The 19268-nt window shown below is 46.2% G+C and overlaps 1 protein-coding gene across 1 annotated transcript in view; it reads right to left on the bottom strand.

Moving 5' to 3' along the window:
- GALM (galactose mutarotase) overlaps window positions 1–18479 on the bottom strand; it is a 37796-nt gene extending 19317 nt beyond the window's left edge. Inside the window, exons 1-4 of the mRNA XM_077812093.1 lie at window positions 18471–18479; window positions 17895–18115; window positions 12955–13109; window positions 7866–8072 (exon numbers count right to left, since the gene is read on the bottom strand). Coding sequence (XP_077668219.1) covers window positions 7866–8072; window positions 12955–13109; window positions 17895–18093 — 561 coding nt within the window. The 5' untranslated portion in view covers window positions 18094–18115; window positions 18471–18479. The remainder of the gene's footprint in view (window positions 1–7865; window positions 8073–12954; window positions 13110–17894; window positions 18116–18470) is intronic.
- Window positions 18480–19268: the final 789 nt, after the last annotated feature.

The raw sequence follows: 19268 nt of genomic DNA, 5'->3' as shown, positions 1-19268 counted from the left end.
ACTCCAGCAGAGCCCATGTCACTGGACTGCAGCGTTCAAACATTCGTGACTCTGAGCTTCCCTACAACTAGCACAGTCAGTCTCCACATTACCCAGTAAACAGAGAGAAGCAAAAGCAACCCTCATAATCCCAAGGCTTTAATCCCACTCCACTGCTCGATATACTCGCAGCCTAATCCATTTTCTATACACACTCAAGAAGAAGAATACTTGTCAGGATGACAGCTTGTATGTACTGCTAGAACAGCGGGTATACTGAAAAGCCTTGTCAGCTGGACTGAGCCGGTAATTTCCACACCCACAGCACTCCCCTCTGTCTGCCTGTCCTGCACTTCCTTATTGCTTTTTCCCCTAGTGCACAAAGGGACGTTACTAGGGTAGAAGGTACCATCTAAAACCTAAGGTAGACACTTTCTTGATCCCGGATCCTCAGAGGTATTTAGGCACCTAACTCCCACTGGTTTTTTTTGAGGATCTGGGTCTTTGACTGAAAGCTTTCTGGGACAAGGACTGTCTTTTTGTTCTGTGTTTGTACCCTAAAAAAATTGTAAAATAAAAAAAAGAAAGCAAAGATGCAGGCAACTGTGGCTAAACGTGTTAATGCTTTTGCCAAACACACGCATAAGTATAAAAAAAGTAAAAGTAACTGCTAAAATTGAAAAAAAAAATCCCCCAAATCCTTTTCCAAATCATGCCAATCTTCATACTGCTGAAACCATTAAATCTTTGCTGCAACAAAAAATCATCCATAAATCTTCTTCAGTATGCAATTCTCTAATTTGGCCAGTACAAAAGCCAAATGGGTCATGGCATCTTATTATTAATTATCAAAAATTAAATTAAGTAACTCTAGCTTGTGCAGCTGTTGTATCCAAAATGCCTAACCCAATTAAATCTGTAAATCCCAAAGCAAAATGTTTTTTTACCATTGATATTGTCAATGGCTATTGGTCAATACCTGTTTGTAAGAAAAGTCAACACTATCTAGCTTTCCCAGTGAAGGGGGTTCAGCACACTTTCCAAGTTTTACCCTCATAATTCCGTAAAAGCCCAGCTATCTTTCATAAACAAATAAAGAACCTTCTGTCTAGGGTTTACAAGCCATCTGTTTTATTTCAGTATGTAAACAACATTTGTTTAGCAACAAAAACAAAAAATCTAAAGTGCCTAAATAAGCTTTTAAAAATCATCAAAAAAGCAAAACTAACAGCAAAGTGTAACCCAACAAAGGCCACAAGCCATTTTGGCACTAAAGTAGATCAGAAGGTGTTAGGGTCACAAATGCTGCATGTTGTGTTTGGAAGTCTTTGTTCTAGAGGGCAAAAGTCCTTCTGGTCTGGAGAAGGAAGGTTTTCTTCTCTTGTGGCTGGTATTCTGTGTAAGTACGGGTCTGATCCTGCTTCCTCTGATGCGAATGGCAACCTGCAAACTCCCTCCCCACCATACCCCCGACTGAAATAGGAGCAAGATCAAGCCCTTAAATATTTGTGTCACTTTCTAATCAGCGTAATAACTTCTCACGCAGAGACACACACACTGCAGGTGTTATGTCTGCTCCACAAAATGTGATTATGCTGAAAATTATACTTGTTTACTTGGCCTTATCATTAATCAATTAACTATATACTGATGATTACACTGCAGTTGTTAAAACAATGGCATTGATATAGTTAAATTACACAGACATTCTAAAATCTCTCTTTCTATCGAGCATGTTTCAAAGAGCCTTGTTATCTAAGTGTAAGGATGTAACAATGCTATCAGACGCTATCCTCACTGCACAGCAGTACCTGGGGGAATTATTTTCTAAACCTTTGCCTTCATGCCTGATTATAAATGTAATGAGAGTAAATTGTAACTGAGAGGCAGTATGGTCCACGTGGCAGGGCACGGTGACTCAAGAGACATGTTTCAGAGTAGCAGCCGTGTTCGTCTGTATCCACAAAAAGAACAGAAGTACTTGTGGCACCTTACAGACTAAAAAATTTATTTGAGCATAAGCTTTCGTGGTATATATCTTACTATATGTTCCATTCTATGCATCTGATGAAGTGGGCTGTAGCCCACAAAAGCTTATGCTCTAATAAATTTGTTACTCTCTAAGGTGCCACAAGTCCTCCTTTTCTTTTTTCAAGAGACATGGGCTCTACTCCCAGCTCTGCAGTCCACTAATTGGGTGACCTTAGACAATTCCCCTTCCCTTTCTGTGCCTTTGTTTTTCTCTCCTTCCAGCTGTTTTCTGTCTTGTCTAGTTAGACTGTGAGCTGGGACTTTCTCACTACATTTGTCTACAGCTCCTAGTGTGGGGGCCTTATCTCAGCTGGGGCTCTAGGCTCTAGTAGAATGAGGTCAGACCAAGGGATGTGTCAGTTCAAAGTGAAGTGCCTATGACACTGGGATACACTTATATCATTTTTATTTGAGCATAAGCTTTTGTGAGCTACAGCTCACTTCATCGGATGCATGCAGTGGAAAATACAGTGGGGAGATTTTATATACATAGAGAACATGAAACAATGGGTGTTACCATACACACTGTAACAAGAGTGATCAGGTAAGGTAAGCTATTACTAGCAGGGGAGAAAAAAAACCTTTTGTCGTGATAATCAAGGTGGGCCATTTCCAGCAGTTGACAAGAACCTGTGAGGAACGGGTGGGGGGGGGAAATAAACATGAGGAAACAGTTTTACTTTGTGGAATGGCACATCCACTCCCAGTCCCACCTGATCAACATCCTATACAGCAAACAGGGAAAGATTAAGAATAAGCTTTCAAAACTGGATATTCTCATAAAAAACCAACCTTCCACACAAACTTCCTCGTGGCAGGACTTTACAAAAACTAGACAAGCCATTTACAACACACACTTTGCTTCTCTACAAAAGAAAAAGGACACTAAACTATCTAAACTACTACATGCTACAAGGGGCCACAACAGTGGTTCCCTTAAACCACCCAGCAATATTGTTAATCTATCCAGCTATACTCTTAGCCCAGCAGAAGAATCTGTCCTATCTCGGGGCCTCTCCTTCTGCCCCTCCACCCCCACGAACATGATACAGTTCTGTGGTGACCTAGAATCCTATTTTCGATGTCTCCGACTCAAGGAATATTTCCAACACACCTCTGAACAACATACTAACCCACAGAGACCTTCCTACCGACACTATAAAAAGAAGGATTCTGGGTGGACTCCTCCTGAAGGTCGAAACAACAGACTGGACTTCTACAGAGAGTGCTTCCGCCGACATGCACGGGCTGAAATTGTGGAAAAGCAGCATCACTTGCCCCATAACCTCAGCCGTGCAGAACACAATGCCATCCACAGCCTCAGAAACAACTCTGACATCATAATCAAAAAGGCTGACAAAGGAGGTGCTGTTGTCTTCATGAATAGGTCGGAATATGAACAAGAGGCTGCTCAGCAGCTCTCCAACACCACTTTCTACAAGCCATTACCCTCTGATTCCACTGAGGGTTACCAAAAGAAACTACTCCATTTGCTCAAGAAACTCCCTGAAAAAGCACAAGAACAAATCCATACAGACACACCCCTGGAACCCCGACCAGGGGTATTCTATCTACTACCCAAGATCCATAAACCTGGAAATCCTGGGCGCCCCATCATCTCAGGCATTCGCACCCTGACAGCAGGATTGTCTGGCTATGTAGACTCCCTCCTCAGGCCCTACGCTACCAGCACTCCCAGCTGTCTTCGAGACACCACTGACTTCCTGAGGAAACTACAATCCATCGGTGATCTTCCTGATAACACCATCCTGGCCACTATGGATGTAGAAGCCCTCTACACCAACATTCCACACAAAGATGGACTACAAGCCGTCAGGAACACTATCCCCGATAATGTCACGGCTAACCTGGTGGCTGAACTTTGTGACTTTGTCCTCACCCATAACTATTTCACATTTGGGGACAATGTATACCTTCAGATCAGCGGCACTGCTATGGGTACCCGCATGGCCCCACAGTATGCCAACATTTGTATGGCTGACTTAGAACAACGCTTCCTCAGCTCTCGTCCCCTAATGCCCCTACTCTACTTGCGCTATACTGATGACATCTTCATCATCTGGAGCCATGGAAAAGAAGCCCTTGAGGAATTCCACCATGATTTCAACAATTTCCATCCCACCATCAACCTCAGCCTGGACCAGTCCACACAAGAGATCCACTTCCTGGACACTATGGTGCTAATAAGCGATGGTCACATAAACACCACCCTATACTGGAAACCTACCGACTGCTATTCCTACCTACATGCCTCCAGCTTTCACCCAGACCACACCACACGATCCATCGTCTACAGCCAAGCTCTGCGATACAACCGCATTTGCTCCAACCCTCAGGCAGAGACAAACACCTACAAGACCTCTATCAAGCATTCTTACAACTACAATACCCACCTGCTGAAGTGAAGAAACAAACTTACAGAGCCAGAAGAGTACCCAGAAGTCACGTACTACAGGACAGGCCTAACAAGGAAAATAACAGAACGCCACTAGCCGTCACCTTCAGCCCCCAACTAAAACCTCTCCAACGCATCATCAAGGACGACCCCTCACTCTCACAGACCTTGGGAGACAGGCCAGTCCTTGCTGACAGACAGCCCCCCAACCTGAAGCAAATACTCACCAGTAACCACACACCACACAACAAAACCACTAACCCAGGAACCTATCCTTGCAACAAAGCCAGTTGCCAACTGTGTCCACATATCTATTCAGGGGACACCATCATAGGGCCTAATCACATCAGCCACACTATCAGAGGCTCGTTCATCTGCACATCTACCAATGTGATATATGCCATCATGTGCCAGCAATGCCCCTCTGCCATGTACATTGGCCAAACTGGACAGTCTCTACATAAAAGAATAAATGGACACAAATCAGACGTCAAAAATTATAACATTCAAAAACCAGTTGGAGAACACTTCAATCTCTTTGGTCACTCGATTACAGACCTAAAAGTGGCAATTCTTCGACAAAAAAACTTCAAAAACAGACTCCAATGAGAGACTGCTGAATTGGAATTAATTTGCAAACTGGATACAATTAACTTAGGCTTGAATAAAGACTGGGAGTGGATGTGTCATTACACAAAGTAAAACTTTTTCCCCGTGTTTATTCCCCCCCACCCCCACTGTTCCTCACATGTTCTTGTCAACTGCTGGAAATGGCCCACCTTGATTAACCCTACAAAAGGTTTTTTTTCTCTCCTGCTGGTAATAGCTCATCTTACCTGATCACTCTCCTTACAGTGTGTATGGTAATACCCATTGTTTCATGTTCTCTGTGTATGTAAAATCTCCCCACTGTATTTTCCACTGCATGCATCTGATGAAGTGAGCTGTAGCTCACGAAAGCTTATGCTCAAATAAATTTGTTAGTCTCTAAGGTGCCACAAGTCCTCCTTTTCTTTTTGCGGAAACAGACTAACACGGCTGTTACTCTGAAACTTGTATCATTGAAGCAGAGGTTATTTAACGCTTTGTTAGCTGGTTGGGTTGTTCTGGGTCTCCTGGCACAGAAACAATGGGGAGTAGAATTAAAGAGCCATTTTCCCAAAAGTCATGAGTGGTAGTGAAGGAAAGTGTGGGCCCCTTACTAAATGAGGGAGGCAACCGAGTGACAGAGGATGTGGAAAAAGCTAATGTACTCAATGCTTTTTTTGCCTCTGTCTTCACGAACAAGGTGAACTCCCAGACTGCTGCACTGGGCAGCACAGAATGGAGAGGAGGTGGCCGGCCCTCTGTGGAGAAAGAAGTGGTTTGGGACTATTTAAAAAAGCTGGATGAGCACAAGTCCATGGGGCCGGATGTGCTGCATCCAAGAGTGCGAAAGGAGTTGGCGGATGTGATTGCAGAGCCATTGGCCATTATCTTTGAAAACTCATGGCGATCGGGGGAGGTCCCGGACGACTGGAAAAAGGCTAATGTAGTGCCCATCTTTAAAAAAGGGAAGGAGGAGGATCCTGGGAACTACAGGCCAGTCAACCTCACCTCAGTCCCTGGAAAAATCATGGAGCAGGTCCTCCAGGAATCAATTCTGAAGCACTTAGAGGAGAGGAAAGTGATCAGGAACAGTCAGCATGGATTCACCAAGGGAAAGTCATGCCTGACTAATCTAATTGCCTTCTATGATGAGATAACTGGCTCTGTGGATGAGGGGAAAGCAGCGGACGTGTTGTTCCTTGACTTTAGCAGAGCTTTTGACACGGTCTCCCACAGTATTCTTGCCAGTAAGTTAAAGAAGTATGGGCTGGCTGAATGGACTATAAGGTGGATAGAAAGTTGGCTAGATTGTCGGGCTCAACAGGTAGTGATCAATGGCTCCATGTCTAGTTGGCAGCCGGTATCAAGTGGAGTGCCCCAAGGGTTGTTCCTCGAGCCGGTTTTGTTCAATATCTTCATAAATGATCTGGAGGATGGTGTGGATTGCACTCTCAGCAAGTTTGCAGATGACACTAAACTGGGAGGAAAGGTAGATACGCTGGAGGGTAGAGATAGGATACAGAGGGCCTTAGACATATTAGAGGATTGGGCCAAAAGAAATCTGATAAGGTTCAACAAGGACAAGTGCAGAGTCCTGTACTTAGGACGGAAGAATCCCATGCACCCGCTACAGACTAGGGACCGAATGGCTCGGCAGCAGTTCTGCAGAAAAGGACCTAGGGGTTACAGTGGACGAGAAGCTGGATATGAGTCAACAGTGTGCCCTTGTTGCCAAGAAGGCCAATGGCATTTTGGGCTGTATAAGTAGGGGCATAGCGAGCAGATCGAGGGACGTGATCGTTCCCCGCTATTCGACATTGGTGAGGCCTCATCTGGAGTAGTGTGTCCAGTTTTGGCCCCCACACTACAAGAACGACGTGGAAAAATTGGAAAGCGTCCAGCAGAGGGCAACAAAAATGATTAGGGGTCTGGAGCACATGAGTTATGAGGAGAGGCTGAGGGAACTGGGATTGTTTAGTCTGCGGAAGAGAAGAATGAGGGAGGATTTGATAGCTGCTTTCAACTACCTGAAAGGGGGTTCAAAGAGGATGGATCTAACTGTTCTCAGTGGTAGCAGATGACAGAACGAGGAGTAATGGTCTCAAGTTGCAGTGGGGGAGGTTTAGGTTGGATATTAGGAAAAACTTTTTCACGAGGAGGGTGGTGAAACACTGGAATGCGTTACCTAGGGAAGTGGTGGAATCTCCTTCCTTAGAAGTTTTTAAGGTCAGGCTTGACAAAGCCCTGGCTGGGATGATTTAGTTGGGGATTGGTCCTGCTTTGAGCAGGGGGTTGGACTAGATGACCTCCTGAGGTCCTTTCCAACCCTGATATTCTATGATTCTATGACCCCAACAAGCTTCATTTTTTCTCAGAGTCAGGGAGTTTAAGGCCAGAAAAGACCAGGTGATCATCCAGTCTGCTCTGTACATCACAGGCCACTATCCTGTACGCAGTCCCTTCTGCACTTGCTTGGGAATCAAAACAGACTGAAAGAGTTACAGTAGCTTCTCCTGGTGCCAAATTACCTTCCCTGAGCACGCCATGTCCCTGATTGCCCTGAACCCCCTTGGACTGAGCTTTTCTGACCACCTACACTACGAACAGCCCCAGAGTTTCCCTCCCTCATCGTGCCCCAACTTGCACGTGGCTCTTGGTTCCCCGCCCCTCACGATGTATTAAAGTATTAGCTGTTCCAATGCTGTAGCAAGCAGAGTAAGATCACTGGACAGCGTAGCTCATGAGGGAGTTACAAGGCATTATGAGAGTTACGAGCCCACCATCTGAGCTCAGTGAGATGAATCCGGTCACGCTTCCAAAGCAGGAGAAGTACCAAGGATGATTATCTTACCTGGCCTGCTAGATTGAAGTAGGCATGGTTTGTCAGGCTAACAGGGGTAGTGTTGCTGCTTTGAGCTCGGTAGTTTATCACTAGTTCCCCACCATCGAGCGTGTAGGTCACCCAGGCTTTTAGTTCCCCAGGATACCCTTCCTCGCCATCTGGGCTCGTTCTGGAGAAGCGTATGCCATTTAGCAGCACCTCCGGGGTCCAGAGAACCTGCAACAACAATTTTGTTGACACTCATTTCATTTCTCTACCCCGTTGAAACCCACATGCAAGATAATGCCTCCATTCCCAGAGGCAAACAGAATTCTTGTTTGCAGCTGCAGTGACATAGAAACCATTGTGAGACAGTAAACTTCTAAGGGCAAAGGGCCTTTTTTGTTCCGTGCTTGTACAGTGCTTACCACAATAAGGTCCTGATCCATGACTGAGGCTCCTAAGTGACACCGTAATATAAATCATAATATTTTACTGAGTAACATCCTTCTCTTGTGCTACATGTTGGATTTAAACACAGGAAGAAGAGGCTGCCAATCAGTATTATTTCCCACTTCCTCAAGGTCCTATATATTTCAGATACATAATCTAAAAACAAATGTATATACTGCATTTTATCTTGAGGTCCTACAATCTACATTCAGGGATCACTTAGCCCACTCCTGGGGTGGGAGCTCTTCAGCTGCACACAGCTTAAAACAGGAAGTGAAAACAAACACTGTATCCAACTGAAATGACTAGGAGAAGTTGGAGGAACAGAACAACTGAAGCTGGAGTCCAATCAGAGCACTAGGGATAACTCTCAAACCCCTCTGATAAGTGTCTGATTAGGATCTTTAGGGTACATCTACACTGCAAAAAATCCCACCCGGCAGCGAGTCTCAGAGCCCAGGTCGACCGACTCAGGATCAGGCAATGAGGCTAAAAACAGCCGTGTAGATATTCCTGTTCAGGCTGGAGCTCAGGCTCTGAGACTCACACACACCCCTGCCAGGTTTCAGAGCCCAGGCTCCAGCCCAAGAGGCAACATCCACCTGGCTATTTTCAGCGATGCAGCGTGAGCCCCACAAGCTAAGTCAGTTGACCTGGACTCAGATTCGCTGACATGGGTCTTTTTTTGCAGTGCAGACATACCCAGAATGACCACAAACAGTTAGGATCGCATCAGAAAGGCGCCATGCTCCCACAGCACCATGCGGAAGCACAGGTACGTGACCAACACAGAGCAAGGAATATCGTCCATGCTGAAGCATGTCCTTTGGGGTCACAAGCAGGCCCAATCCTGCTTAGCTTGTGAGATGCAAAGTCACACACATGTTGCTTACCCCTTTCTTCCTCTTCTCCTTGCTTTCGTCTTTTATAGCACCATCAAGCTGAGCAAGAGAGGCAGCAATGCAGCAAGCTGCATTGTGAGGAGAACTCTCGCACGCCGCTTCACATCTCTGCGTACCTCACGTTACCTACCCCTGAAACAGGGCTAATAACCACTTTACCCGCCTTACAGTGCTATCCTGAGTATTAATTAATTCACGCTTGGAAAGAGCTTTGAGCTCCATGGCAGGAATGTGCTCTAAAAGGGGAAATCCTAGGCAAATTATAATCTTATGTATTTGCTTTCTGGGTTTGGGTCAGGACGGCACAGACTCTGGGATTTCCTCAGCTCTCTGGACACACAGACAGCAGGATCAATAACTAGTTGAATCGCAGTATTCTCATACCCCCTAGAGTTTCATCCTCCAAGTTCCCTAGTCAGCTTCCTTCTAACTGGAATGAAGTTACATCAGCCTGCTCTCTATTTGCCATGGCTGAACAGACCTTCACATGCTCTTCTCTTTGCAGATGTGTGTGGTCTTGACCCAGACATAGAAATCAAATAATCAGGTCAATTGTAATGTGCCTTTCTGCAAGTGGGACTGCTGTAAGTGCTGACCCTGGGCTCTAAGCGGCTACACCACAGCGAGCATCCAGAGAAGGAAGGAGGTAGACAAATCTAGCTAGTGGTGAAGTGAGAGTCTGGCCCAGAGTGTAAACACAGCTGCTCCAGTCAGTGGTTACTAACTCCTTGTCACATGACAAGGGTGTAATTTTATGTAACCCTGACCTATTTCATATAACTCAGACCCGGAAGGCAAGATCAGTTTCTTACCAGCTTTCTGGAGTGCCAAACATTATTTACCATATGGTCTGTGTGGTAGGAGATGTAGTCACAAAAATTATTGTTACTCTCTCCCTTCTCCCAGCTGTCAGTTTAACAACAGCACAGGACATTCTGTCCGATCCTAAGGTCAGAGGGGACCATTATGATCATCTAGTCCGACCTCCTGCACGATGCAGGCCACAGAAGCTCACCCACCCACTCCTGCGAAAAACCTCTCACCTAAAGAAATCTCTTCTTTACTCTTTAAAATAATCTTCAGAGAATGTTTAAAAAGAAATAATCTACATGTTTACAGTTACTACTACTGCAGCCAAGGCGTCAGTGATGACATTTTCTTTGTGCAGTAGGAGAAACCATAGAAAAAAAATGTTACACATTTTTGGCCCACATCCTTCACTGATGTAAATGTGCGGTTCAGTGGAATTATCCTGATTTACCCCAGCTGAGGATCTGGCCTTTGGTTATACCAGAACGGCTTTGATAACATGACTATTCAGTAACATGACATCTACTGCACTGTGGTAAGAGCACTTCTCCGGTGATTAAAGGCCTTCCTGTTAGAGCCTGTCTAGACACGCTAACTAGCTGAAGGGGAGATCTCATTGACCTGACCATTCAAAGAAACATCATTAAGGTTTTATGGCCCCCAAAATCAGCATTCTATTCCTGCAAAAACTGACAATTTTTTTGAATGTTGTCACCCAGGATTAAAAGAACAGCACAAGCACACAAAACCCCACCAGCCATTAACAGTCACCCAAGCCCAGAACAGCAGCTTCATGGACAAAAACAGCTGTCTCAGAGGATTTGCTATTAAATGTACATACACTTCTACTTCGTTTTTTAAATTAAATATTGTGTTTTTTCCATCCATGACGGCTGTAAGGCAGCTGGAGCCCCATAGCTGCGGGAACTAGAGGTGCAGGGGGTGCTGCAGCACCCCCAGGCTTTGCACAGGGTCCCGGCTGCCAGCCCCGCACCCGGGGGGCTCTGCTGCTGGCCCCAGTACCAGCCACTGGCACTGCACCTGGGCTCTCGGCCGCTGACCTGGGGTCCCAGCCGCCAGGCCCCGCGCCTGGCCACCTGGCGCCGCAACCAGCCCGGCACCCAGAGTCCAGGCTGTGGGGCTCCGCTCCTGACTCCAGCCCGGGGTTCCACACCAAAGCTGTGACTCCAGCCTCAGCCCTCTTACTGTGTCTGCGTTCTCCCCTCCCGAAGCCACAGCCCTGCTCCTGGCCCCAGCTCAAGGGGGCGGTGAGGGACGCAGACACAGGTGAGGGGAGGCACAGCTCAGTACTCCCACTCTAAAAACTGTTCCAGCACCACTGTGAAGCCCTAGGGAAATTGGACTTGATCCTGCGAGGCGCTGAGTACTCTATTCCTGATTTAGCCAGGCACTTAAGCACATACTTAACTTCAAGCATATAAGTTGTCCTGCTGAATTCAATGGGACAGCTCATGTGCTTTAAGTTAAGTTGGTGCTTATGGACTTTGCTGGATCAGGACCAGAGTGCTGGGCACCCTGCAGGATCGAGCCTCTACTAACATCCCAAAAGACAAGAGGCTGGGCCTGAGTGATTGAGGTCATGTGTATATCGGGAAATGATACTATCTGCATTGCCACTGCACCTAGGAACCCTGGTGATAGATCAGGCCTCCACTGTGCCAGGCACTGCACAGACACACAACAAAAAGACAGTCTCTGCCCCAAGGAGCTTACAGTCCAAGTTTTGTATACTTATTTTTAGAAACTGAACAAAATACATATACAGATAACAAAACAAGGTTGTGATCAAACACAAATGGTTCTTTTAAAAGGCAGCCAATACAGGTCACAAAAAAGACACTGATACTTCTATGGGAAGTATGGTAAAATGGCAAAGAGTGTTTTTAAAAAAGGGGATACCTGGCATTAAACTTTATCTTGATCTTTAAACATGGATCCCCAATGCAAAGCTGCAAATTCCTGCACTTTGGAGGACATGAGCCAGCTCTGAGAGCAGACTTTGTTAATGCTATATACAGGTTTTTCTGTAGCTAACTGAAAAGAACAGAGCCAACAAAATCAAAATTTGTAAGTGTGAAAAAAATGGGTTTCATAGAAAATATTTGGAAGATATTTCAGGAAAATATCTCAGACTTATCATAAAGTCCATTCATCTCTCCAACCAGAAAGGACATAATGCTATACAGTAACCTGCCTGGGAACCTGTGACTAGGATGACTTCATGCTGACCACAACACTGCGGCCAGCTAGATGACAACTGGTTCTGCTCAACACCACTCAGCTAGTCATGGCTAACAGCTATTACGCGGCTGACACATCCAGTACTTGTCTACTCAGCTTGTCTACTTAACTTGAGCACATCCAATTGAGTTTAAACACTGGGCAGTTTTCAAATGTAGACAAGTACTGAGAAAGAGACTTACACTGTTGAAAACTCCTTGTTTAGTTTTTTTAGAGTCCATTTGACTCCAGTGTATAATGAGTATTTGGGATAAGAGATGTCTTTGCTAAAATTAAAACTGAAGAGATCCCTGCCACAGCAAGGGGAAACAGAACCACAGGAAGGAGAAATGGCTTTCCACAGTCACCCAGCAGGTAGAGTCCAGCCCCAGACTAGCTGTAGTGGACAATTCTGTAGCAGACAATATTCCTAATTAGGGGCAGCTTACCAGCTGTAAAAGCCGCTTGGTGCAAATTGCAGGGATTGGGTGTTTTAATTGTACAGAGCTGAAGGATCATTCTAAAACAAGGAGATATTAGCGTGATAAGGAAGCCATTTGGAAAGAGTGTCAACTTTCAAGGTACAGAAAGCTTGTCCTCAAACATCAATAACACAGGGCTAAAGCATACTAAAATCAACCTCTTGCTTTAACAGGATGTCCCTGATTGAAAACAAGGGAGATCAGAATCAGTTTGATGATGATCAGATTTACCTTGTCAAACCCTTTGTTCCCTCCATGCAGGCTGTTGGGTGGGTTGTTGAGGGCCAACTGATACTCTTTTCCTTCCACTGTGAATTTCCCGTTAGCAATTCTGTTAGCAACTCGCCCAATAGTGGCTCCAAAATAGGGGTGTTTGTTGACATAACCTAACAAAATAAATGAGTCACCATTCAAAACAAAGTTCAGTTTTACTGTGATCCCTAGGGCCAGGCAGATGGAGCTCAGAAAGTAGGGTTGGGTGGGGAAAAACAGTCCTGGCAATAAGACAAGGATCCTAATTTAAGATGAGAACATAGAAGGTGTCTGCAAGTCTCCATTTGTTTACTGATTTGAGTTCTAGAAGGCATCCCCAGTTGCGCATTTTGGAGGTGCACGACCATTTCCATCACACCTAACAACTACCCTGCACTCCTCGTGCCCTTCCAGAATGGGAGAGTTTCATTCCTCAGGAGTTTCAAAACTCATGGCTGCAGAACAGGGAACTGTGGAGTTTACGGTCCCTTTTCAAGAACAGTTATCTAAACAAGATGTACCTCTTAAAAAGCCAGGAAATGGAGAGCTAAGGTGACACTTCCCATCCACTGTAGCCACCTGCAGCACTAGGCTGATGCATTAGCCACAAGGCAATCCTTCCTGCTAAATGGAGGTGAGGCATTCTCTACGCAGATCTCAGCCAGGCGGTCACCTCCAAACCATGCTGCTGTACGAGGCTTGCTCAGCATCCCAGAGGCAGGCTGTGGGAGAGCCCAGGACAGACACTAGATCTCCTGAGCCCCAGTACACTGCCACAGCCACCAGACTGTCTTTTTGCTGCTTGCAGGCCCTGCCCTAGTCACCATCAATATATGTACACTCTGTTGCTGCCTAGGGCAAGTCACCTTGGCAGAGTCACTTAAAAGGGCGGCATTTTTGAGGGGAGGAGTCTTGGGTCAGTCTTTAGAGACTGGATCTATTCCTGGCTTTGGCTGAAAGGCCCTTGAGCAGCTGCTTATTTGCTAAATAGAGGAAGGACTGTGATCTCCCATCAGGACAGGGATATAGGCAGCCTGGGTTACTATTAAGAGCGATGAAATGCATAGAAATATTCCTCACAGTCACAGGAAGAAATTTTAATTCACGGTTTCTAGCTCCCAATTCAGTTCCCCTTCCCCTGTGGTATATTACGTGGGATGGTCTCCCTAACAATCTCTCACTGCTGCAGGAGAAGAACATGGCTCACAGCAGCTGAGCTCACAAAGCAAACTCCAATAGCTTGCAGGAGTTCTGATGCTAGGTCTCAGCAAGGGCAGTGCAGCGATGGGGGCTTCATGGGGATAGAGCCCCCTGTCTGGTCCATATCTGTGCATTATGAGATGGCTGACACTTAAAAAACAGGTCTTTTTCCTTTTGGTGAAGGGCTGGGAGGGTCTGTACTCTAGTCTAGAGAACACGGTCATCCACTGTCACCAAATTTTCACCCCAGACTTTACCCAGACTCTGAACTGACAGGCCAATTTTTGAGCCATTCTAACTAGGCATGTGGATTTTAGAGAGGTTTGAAAATTACAGCCTACACAGAAACAAGTTAGTGCTGTACAATAGCAACACACGCACCCTATTAACCAGAGACACCGAACCCATCCATTCAAATCAACTCCATTCCTCGGGCAAAAGGCCAGATTAATACATGGTCTCTGCTCTGCTCTCAGATTCTCCATTGAGAATGGAATTTGGATGCCTACTTTCATGCAAATTTGTGAGATAGCAAGGAGGGAATGCATGAAATAAAAGCAGTCTGATGTGTGTCTGACACAGAGCTGCCAGCAAGTCTGTGTTCCCTTCTGGAGCTAAGCGAGCATTCGGAGTGCTTCCTCAGTCTTCGGAAGAGGCAGGAACATGGTCCTAATGTGACAGCTGGGGCATTCTACTCTCAGCTGTCACCCCATGGTGCTCCAAGTGGCTCATATAATTTGCCTTAAAAACAGGAAGAAAGCACCTATTTGCAGTCAGGCGGTAACTGAGCGGCTGCTTGTTGCAGGACTCAGGGCACTCATCCGTGCTGCGTGCCTCGCTCAGATCTGTCTAGGGATACAATGACCTCAAGGCAGCCATTCCCCATCAAGCCTTATTTCATGGGCTTTCCAAAGGCCCAGCTCAGCGTAACGCAGAGTAACCCCTAGCCTGAGGAATCCCATCCATTTCAGTGGCCAAGATGGGCAGAATCAGGAACTAAATGGTTTTAAGAACTAGACTCAGCAGAGTAACAGACGGGCCTGTTAGCTCCCCTCTAGTAAGGTGCTAGTCAGAAAGGTCCACTCACATCCCTCGCTCCCGGAGCCCTGAACATACAGGCTTGTCCTCTCAGGCCCCTACCATCGACATCGCTGTCCCTCCTCTCCATACAAAGCACAACTGCTTGGATCACTTACTCTGTCTGCCCTCCCCACCCCCCCGAAGCCTCTCCACCTGTTCCCCTCTTTCTCCACATTGGGGTCAAGCTACTTCTCTTCACTTCATGGGTCTTCCTGACTCTGCACTCACTGCATGCCCATTCCCGCCTCTTGTCCACCAACCCCGCCTGCTCGGCTGCACCAAGGTTGCCAGCCTCCTCCACCCCCTTGTCAGTTCTCACACAGACCGCCCTGCACACACCCGCCCTGAACTGATCCATAAGTCCCCAGCCTCTCCATCCCCAGCACCCCGCTCTGCAGCCGGGGATTGACAACACTCACAGGTTTCAGAGGAGCAGCCGTGTTAGTCTGTATTCGCAAAAAGAAAAGGAGTACTTGTGGCACCTTAGAGACTAACCAATTTATTTGAGCATGAGCTTTCGTGAGCTGCATCTGATGAAGTGAGCCGTAGCACACGAAAGCTTATGCTCAAATAAATTGGTTAGTCTCTAAGGTGCCACAAGTACTCCTTTTCTTTTTGCAACATTCACAGTGTTATTAATTATCTGTATGACCCTAGGGCCTAGGAGCCCTAGCCATGGACCAGAACCCTTCTGTGCTGCATGCTGTACAAACAGAACAAAAACATGGCCCCTGCTCCATTTTCAAGTTTCGCAAGCCTGACTCTGATCTCGCTTGCATAGGTGTGTAAATCAGGAGCAACTCCCCCAGTGCAACCGACAGAGAGACACTTGGGTGCTTAGAGGTAAAGGTTACACACTGGGCAGGGACTATCCCATTTTGTGGTTGTACACACCTAGCAAAATTTATCTAAGGTCCTCCTATGGCTCCCATCACCATATCTGAGCACTTCACATGCTGTTGCATTTATTCTCACAGCTCTGCAGGGCAGGACGATTATCCCCTTGTACAGTTGGGGAATTGAGGCACAGAGAGGCTAAGTGACTTCCCCAAGGTCACAAAAGGAGTTTGTGGCAGAGCAGGTAACTTAACCCAGGATCTCTTAAGTGCCAGCTTGGTTCCCTAACCAGCGGATCATCCTTCTTCTCAAGGCTTCATTCTTGATTGGGGCCTCTAGCTGCTATAGTAACCAAAACTATAATAATGTATATCATTGCCATAAGAATGACTCTACTGGGTCAGGCCAGCGGTCCATGTAGCCCAGTGTCCTGTCCCTGACATTGGCCAGTGTCAGAAGCTTCAGAGGGAATGCACAGAACAGGGCAATTTTGAATCCTCCACCTCTATTGTCCAGTCTCAGCTTCCGGCAGTTGGAGATTTAGGTACACCCAGAGCATGGGGTTACAACCCTGACCATCTGGACCTGTTCTCCAGGAATTTATCTAATTCTTTTTTGAACCCAGTTATACTTCTGGCCTTCACATCATCCCCTGGCAACAAGTTCCATGGGATGACTGTGTGTTGTTTAAAGAAATACTTCCTTATGTTTGCTTTAAACCTGCTGCCTGTTAATTTCATTGGCAATCCTTGGTTCTTGTGTTATGTGAAGGGGTAAATAACTCTTCCTTAATGGCTAGGAAGTGGTATGGTTGGTAAAGCAAAAAGAGTTAAAGGACATTAAAACTGTACTTTTGCTCTAGAAAGAGTATTTGTATGTTTACAGTCTTGGGACATGTTTTCTGTGGACCTGATTGCTACCATTGCTTCTGCAAGTACACCAGATCAAACAAAACTGACAGCAGCTGGGAGGTGTCCAGGTCTATAAAATCCAGTGTGATTTTATAGGTTTCAGAGTAACAGCCGTGTTAATCTGATTCGCGGATGCTCAAATGAATTGGTTAGTCTCTAAGGTGCCACAAGTACTCCTTTTCTTTTTCAAAAAGAACAGGAGTACTTGTGGCACCTTAGAGACTAACCAATAGTGAGCTATAGCTCACGAAAGCTCATGCTCAAATAAATTGGTTAGGAAGTGAGCTGTAGCTCACGAAAGCTCATGCTCAAATAAATTGGTTAGTCTCTAAGGTGCCACAAGTACTCCTTGTCTTTTTGCAAATACAGACTAACACGGCTGGTACTCTGAAACCTTTTCTTTTTGTGATTTTATAGACCTCTGTCATATCCCCCCCTTAGTCGTCTCTTTCCTAATTGTACAGACCCAGATGCTGAGCTGTGTTGAAAGTCTTTGTTCTAAGAAGCAAAAGTCCTTCTGGGCTGGGGAAGGAAGTTTTTCTTCTCTTGTGGTTGGGATTCTTGTGTAATATGGGTCTGATCTTGCTTCCACGGAAGCAAATGGCAACCTGCAAACCCCCCCCCCCCCACACACACACACACACTCTCACTGAAATAGAAGCCTCTCCATTGCCTTGAACATAAGGTAGTCACTCACAGCAGTGTGGGTGGATGGAACACAGCACCACTCGGATATGGTAGTGTTTGGACTACAGCAGAGGACTACGCTGGGGGCAGGGCCATGGAGAACCAGGGGCCTAGTGAGAAGTACCTTAGAAAAGGATCAGAAAGAAAATAACCAAGAAGCTAGGTCAATGCATATTGTCTTTGAAAAAATGGATTTAAACCCACCTTCCAAGCGATCAAAGCCCAGGACAATGTCGGAGAGGTTCCCATCCCTGCCTTTGGTTTCCAGTGCAGTGATTATACAGCCTAAGGAGATAATCTCCACTTTAACACTGTCTGATTTCAGCAGGAACTTTTCAACAGCCCCTCCTCTTCCTCCCTTCTGGGGCAAGTGTCCAAACACCTCTCTGGTCACCTCTGTCATTGCTCCCCACAGCCGGACGTCTCTGGAACACAAGCAAGAAACCACAACAGCAAGGTAAGCAGAGGGCTGAGGAGGGGAAATCCAGAGAGCAGAGACAGCAGCAAGAAAACACACACTGCAAACAGGGCAGGGCTTGGAGCCAGGAAATCACATGATCCTCCCCCAAGCAGGCCAAACCAGAGAAGCAAGCAGGGATAACCTACCCTGCACCCTTTCCTGGCCCCACTCTGAAGCAAGGAGCCAGCCAGTAATCTGCTAATCAGAAACTGAGCTGCAACCTCAGCTACAGCGCGACTATCAGCTGCTCCATCCCGTTTCAGCGAGCAGGTGAACACTGCTGGGCCCAGCACGCAAGGCTGGATTTTGATATGACATACGAGCAGCCAGCCGTTCAGCTCCAGGTGGAGGATTGCATGCTGGGATATACAGTCCACGCTTCTGGCCCCAACAGGGGGAGCGCTGTATGCTGTGGCCTGTAGTTTTGAGACCTGAGCTAGAATAAAAGGGAAGAGAGACTTTCAAAATGCAGGATTGCCAACCCCCAGGGTTCAAAAATCTGGACACAGACCCCCAAAATCACCAGACTGGCTTAAAAATCATTAGATTTAAAAAATAATACATTGTGGGCTCATTTTATTTCCCTTCTGGTGTTTGAGTTTTTATGATACACTGAGATCACATTTCAAAGTTTTTTTCTGCAATCAGGAGGACTAGAAACTTACTGGTTTCAGAGTAACAGCCGTGTTAGTCTGTATTCGCAAAAAGAAAAGGAGTACTTGTGGCACCTTAGAGACTAACCAATTTATTTGAGCATGAGCTTTCGTGAGCTACAGCTCACTTCATCAGATGCATACCGTGGAAACTGCAGCAGACTTTATATATACACAGAGAATATGAAACAATATCTCCTCCCACCCCACTGTCCTGCTGGTAATAGCTTATCTAAAGTGAGCATCAGGTTAGGCCATTTCCAGCACAAATCCAGGTTTTCTCACCCTCCACCCCCCCACACAAATTCACTCTCCTGCTGGTGATAGCCCATCCAAAGTGACAACTCTTTACACAATGTGCATGATAATGAAGTTAGGCCATTTCCTGCACAAATCCAGGTTCTCTCACTCCCTCATCCCCCTCCAAAAACCCACCCCCATACACACACAAACTCACTCTCCTGC

The sequence above is a fragment of the Eretmochelys imbricata genome, chromosome 3 (assembly GCF_965152235.1).
Source record: "Eretmochelys imbricata isolate rEreImb1 chromosome 3, rEreImb1.hap1, whole genome shotgun sequence".
NCBI lineage: Eukaryota > Metazoa > Chordata > Testudines > Cheloniidae > Eretmochelys > Eretmochelys imbricata.
The sequence above is the reverse complement of the archived record's forward strand: the minus strand, read 5'-3'. Positions and strand labels throughout refer to the sequence as shown.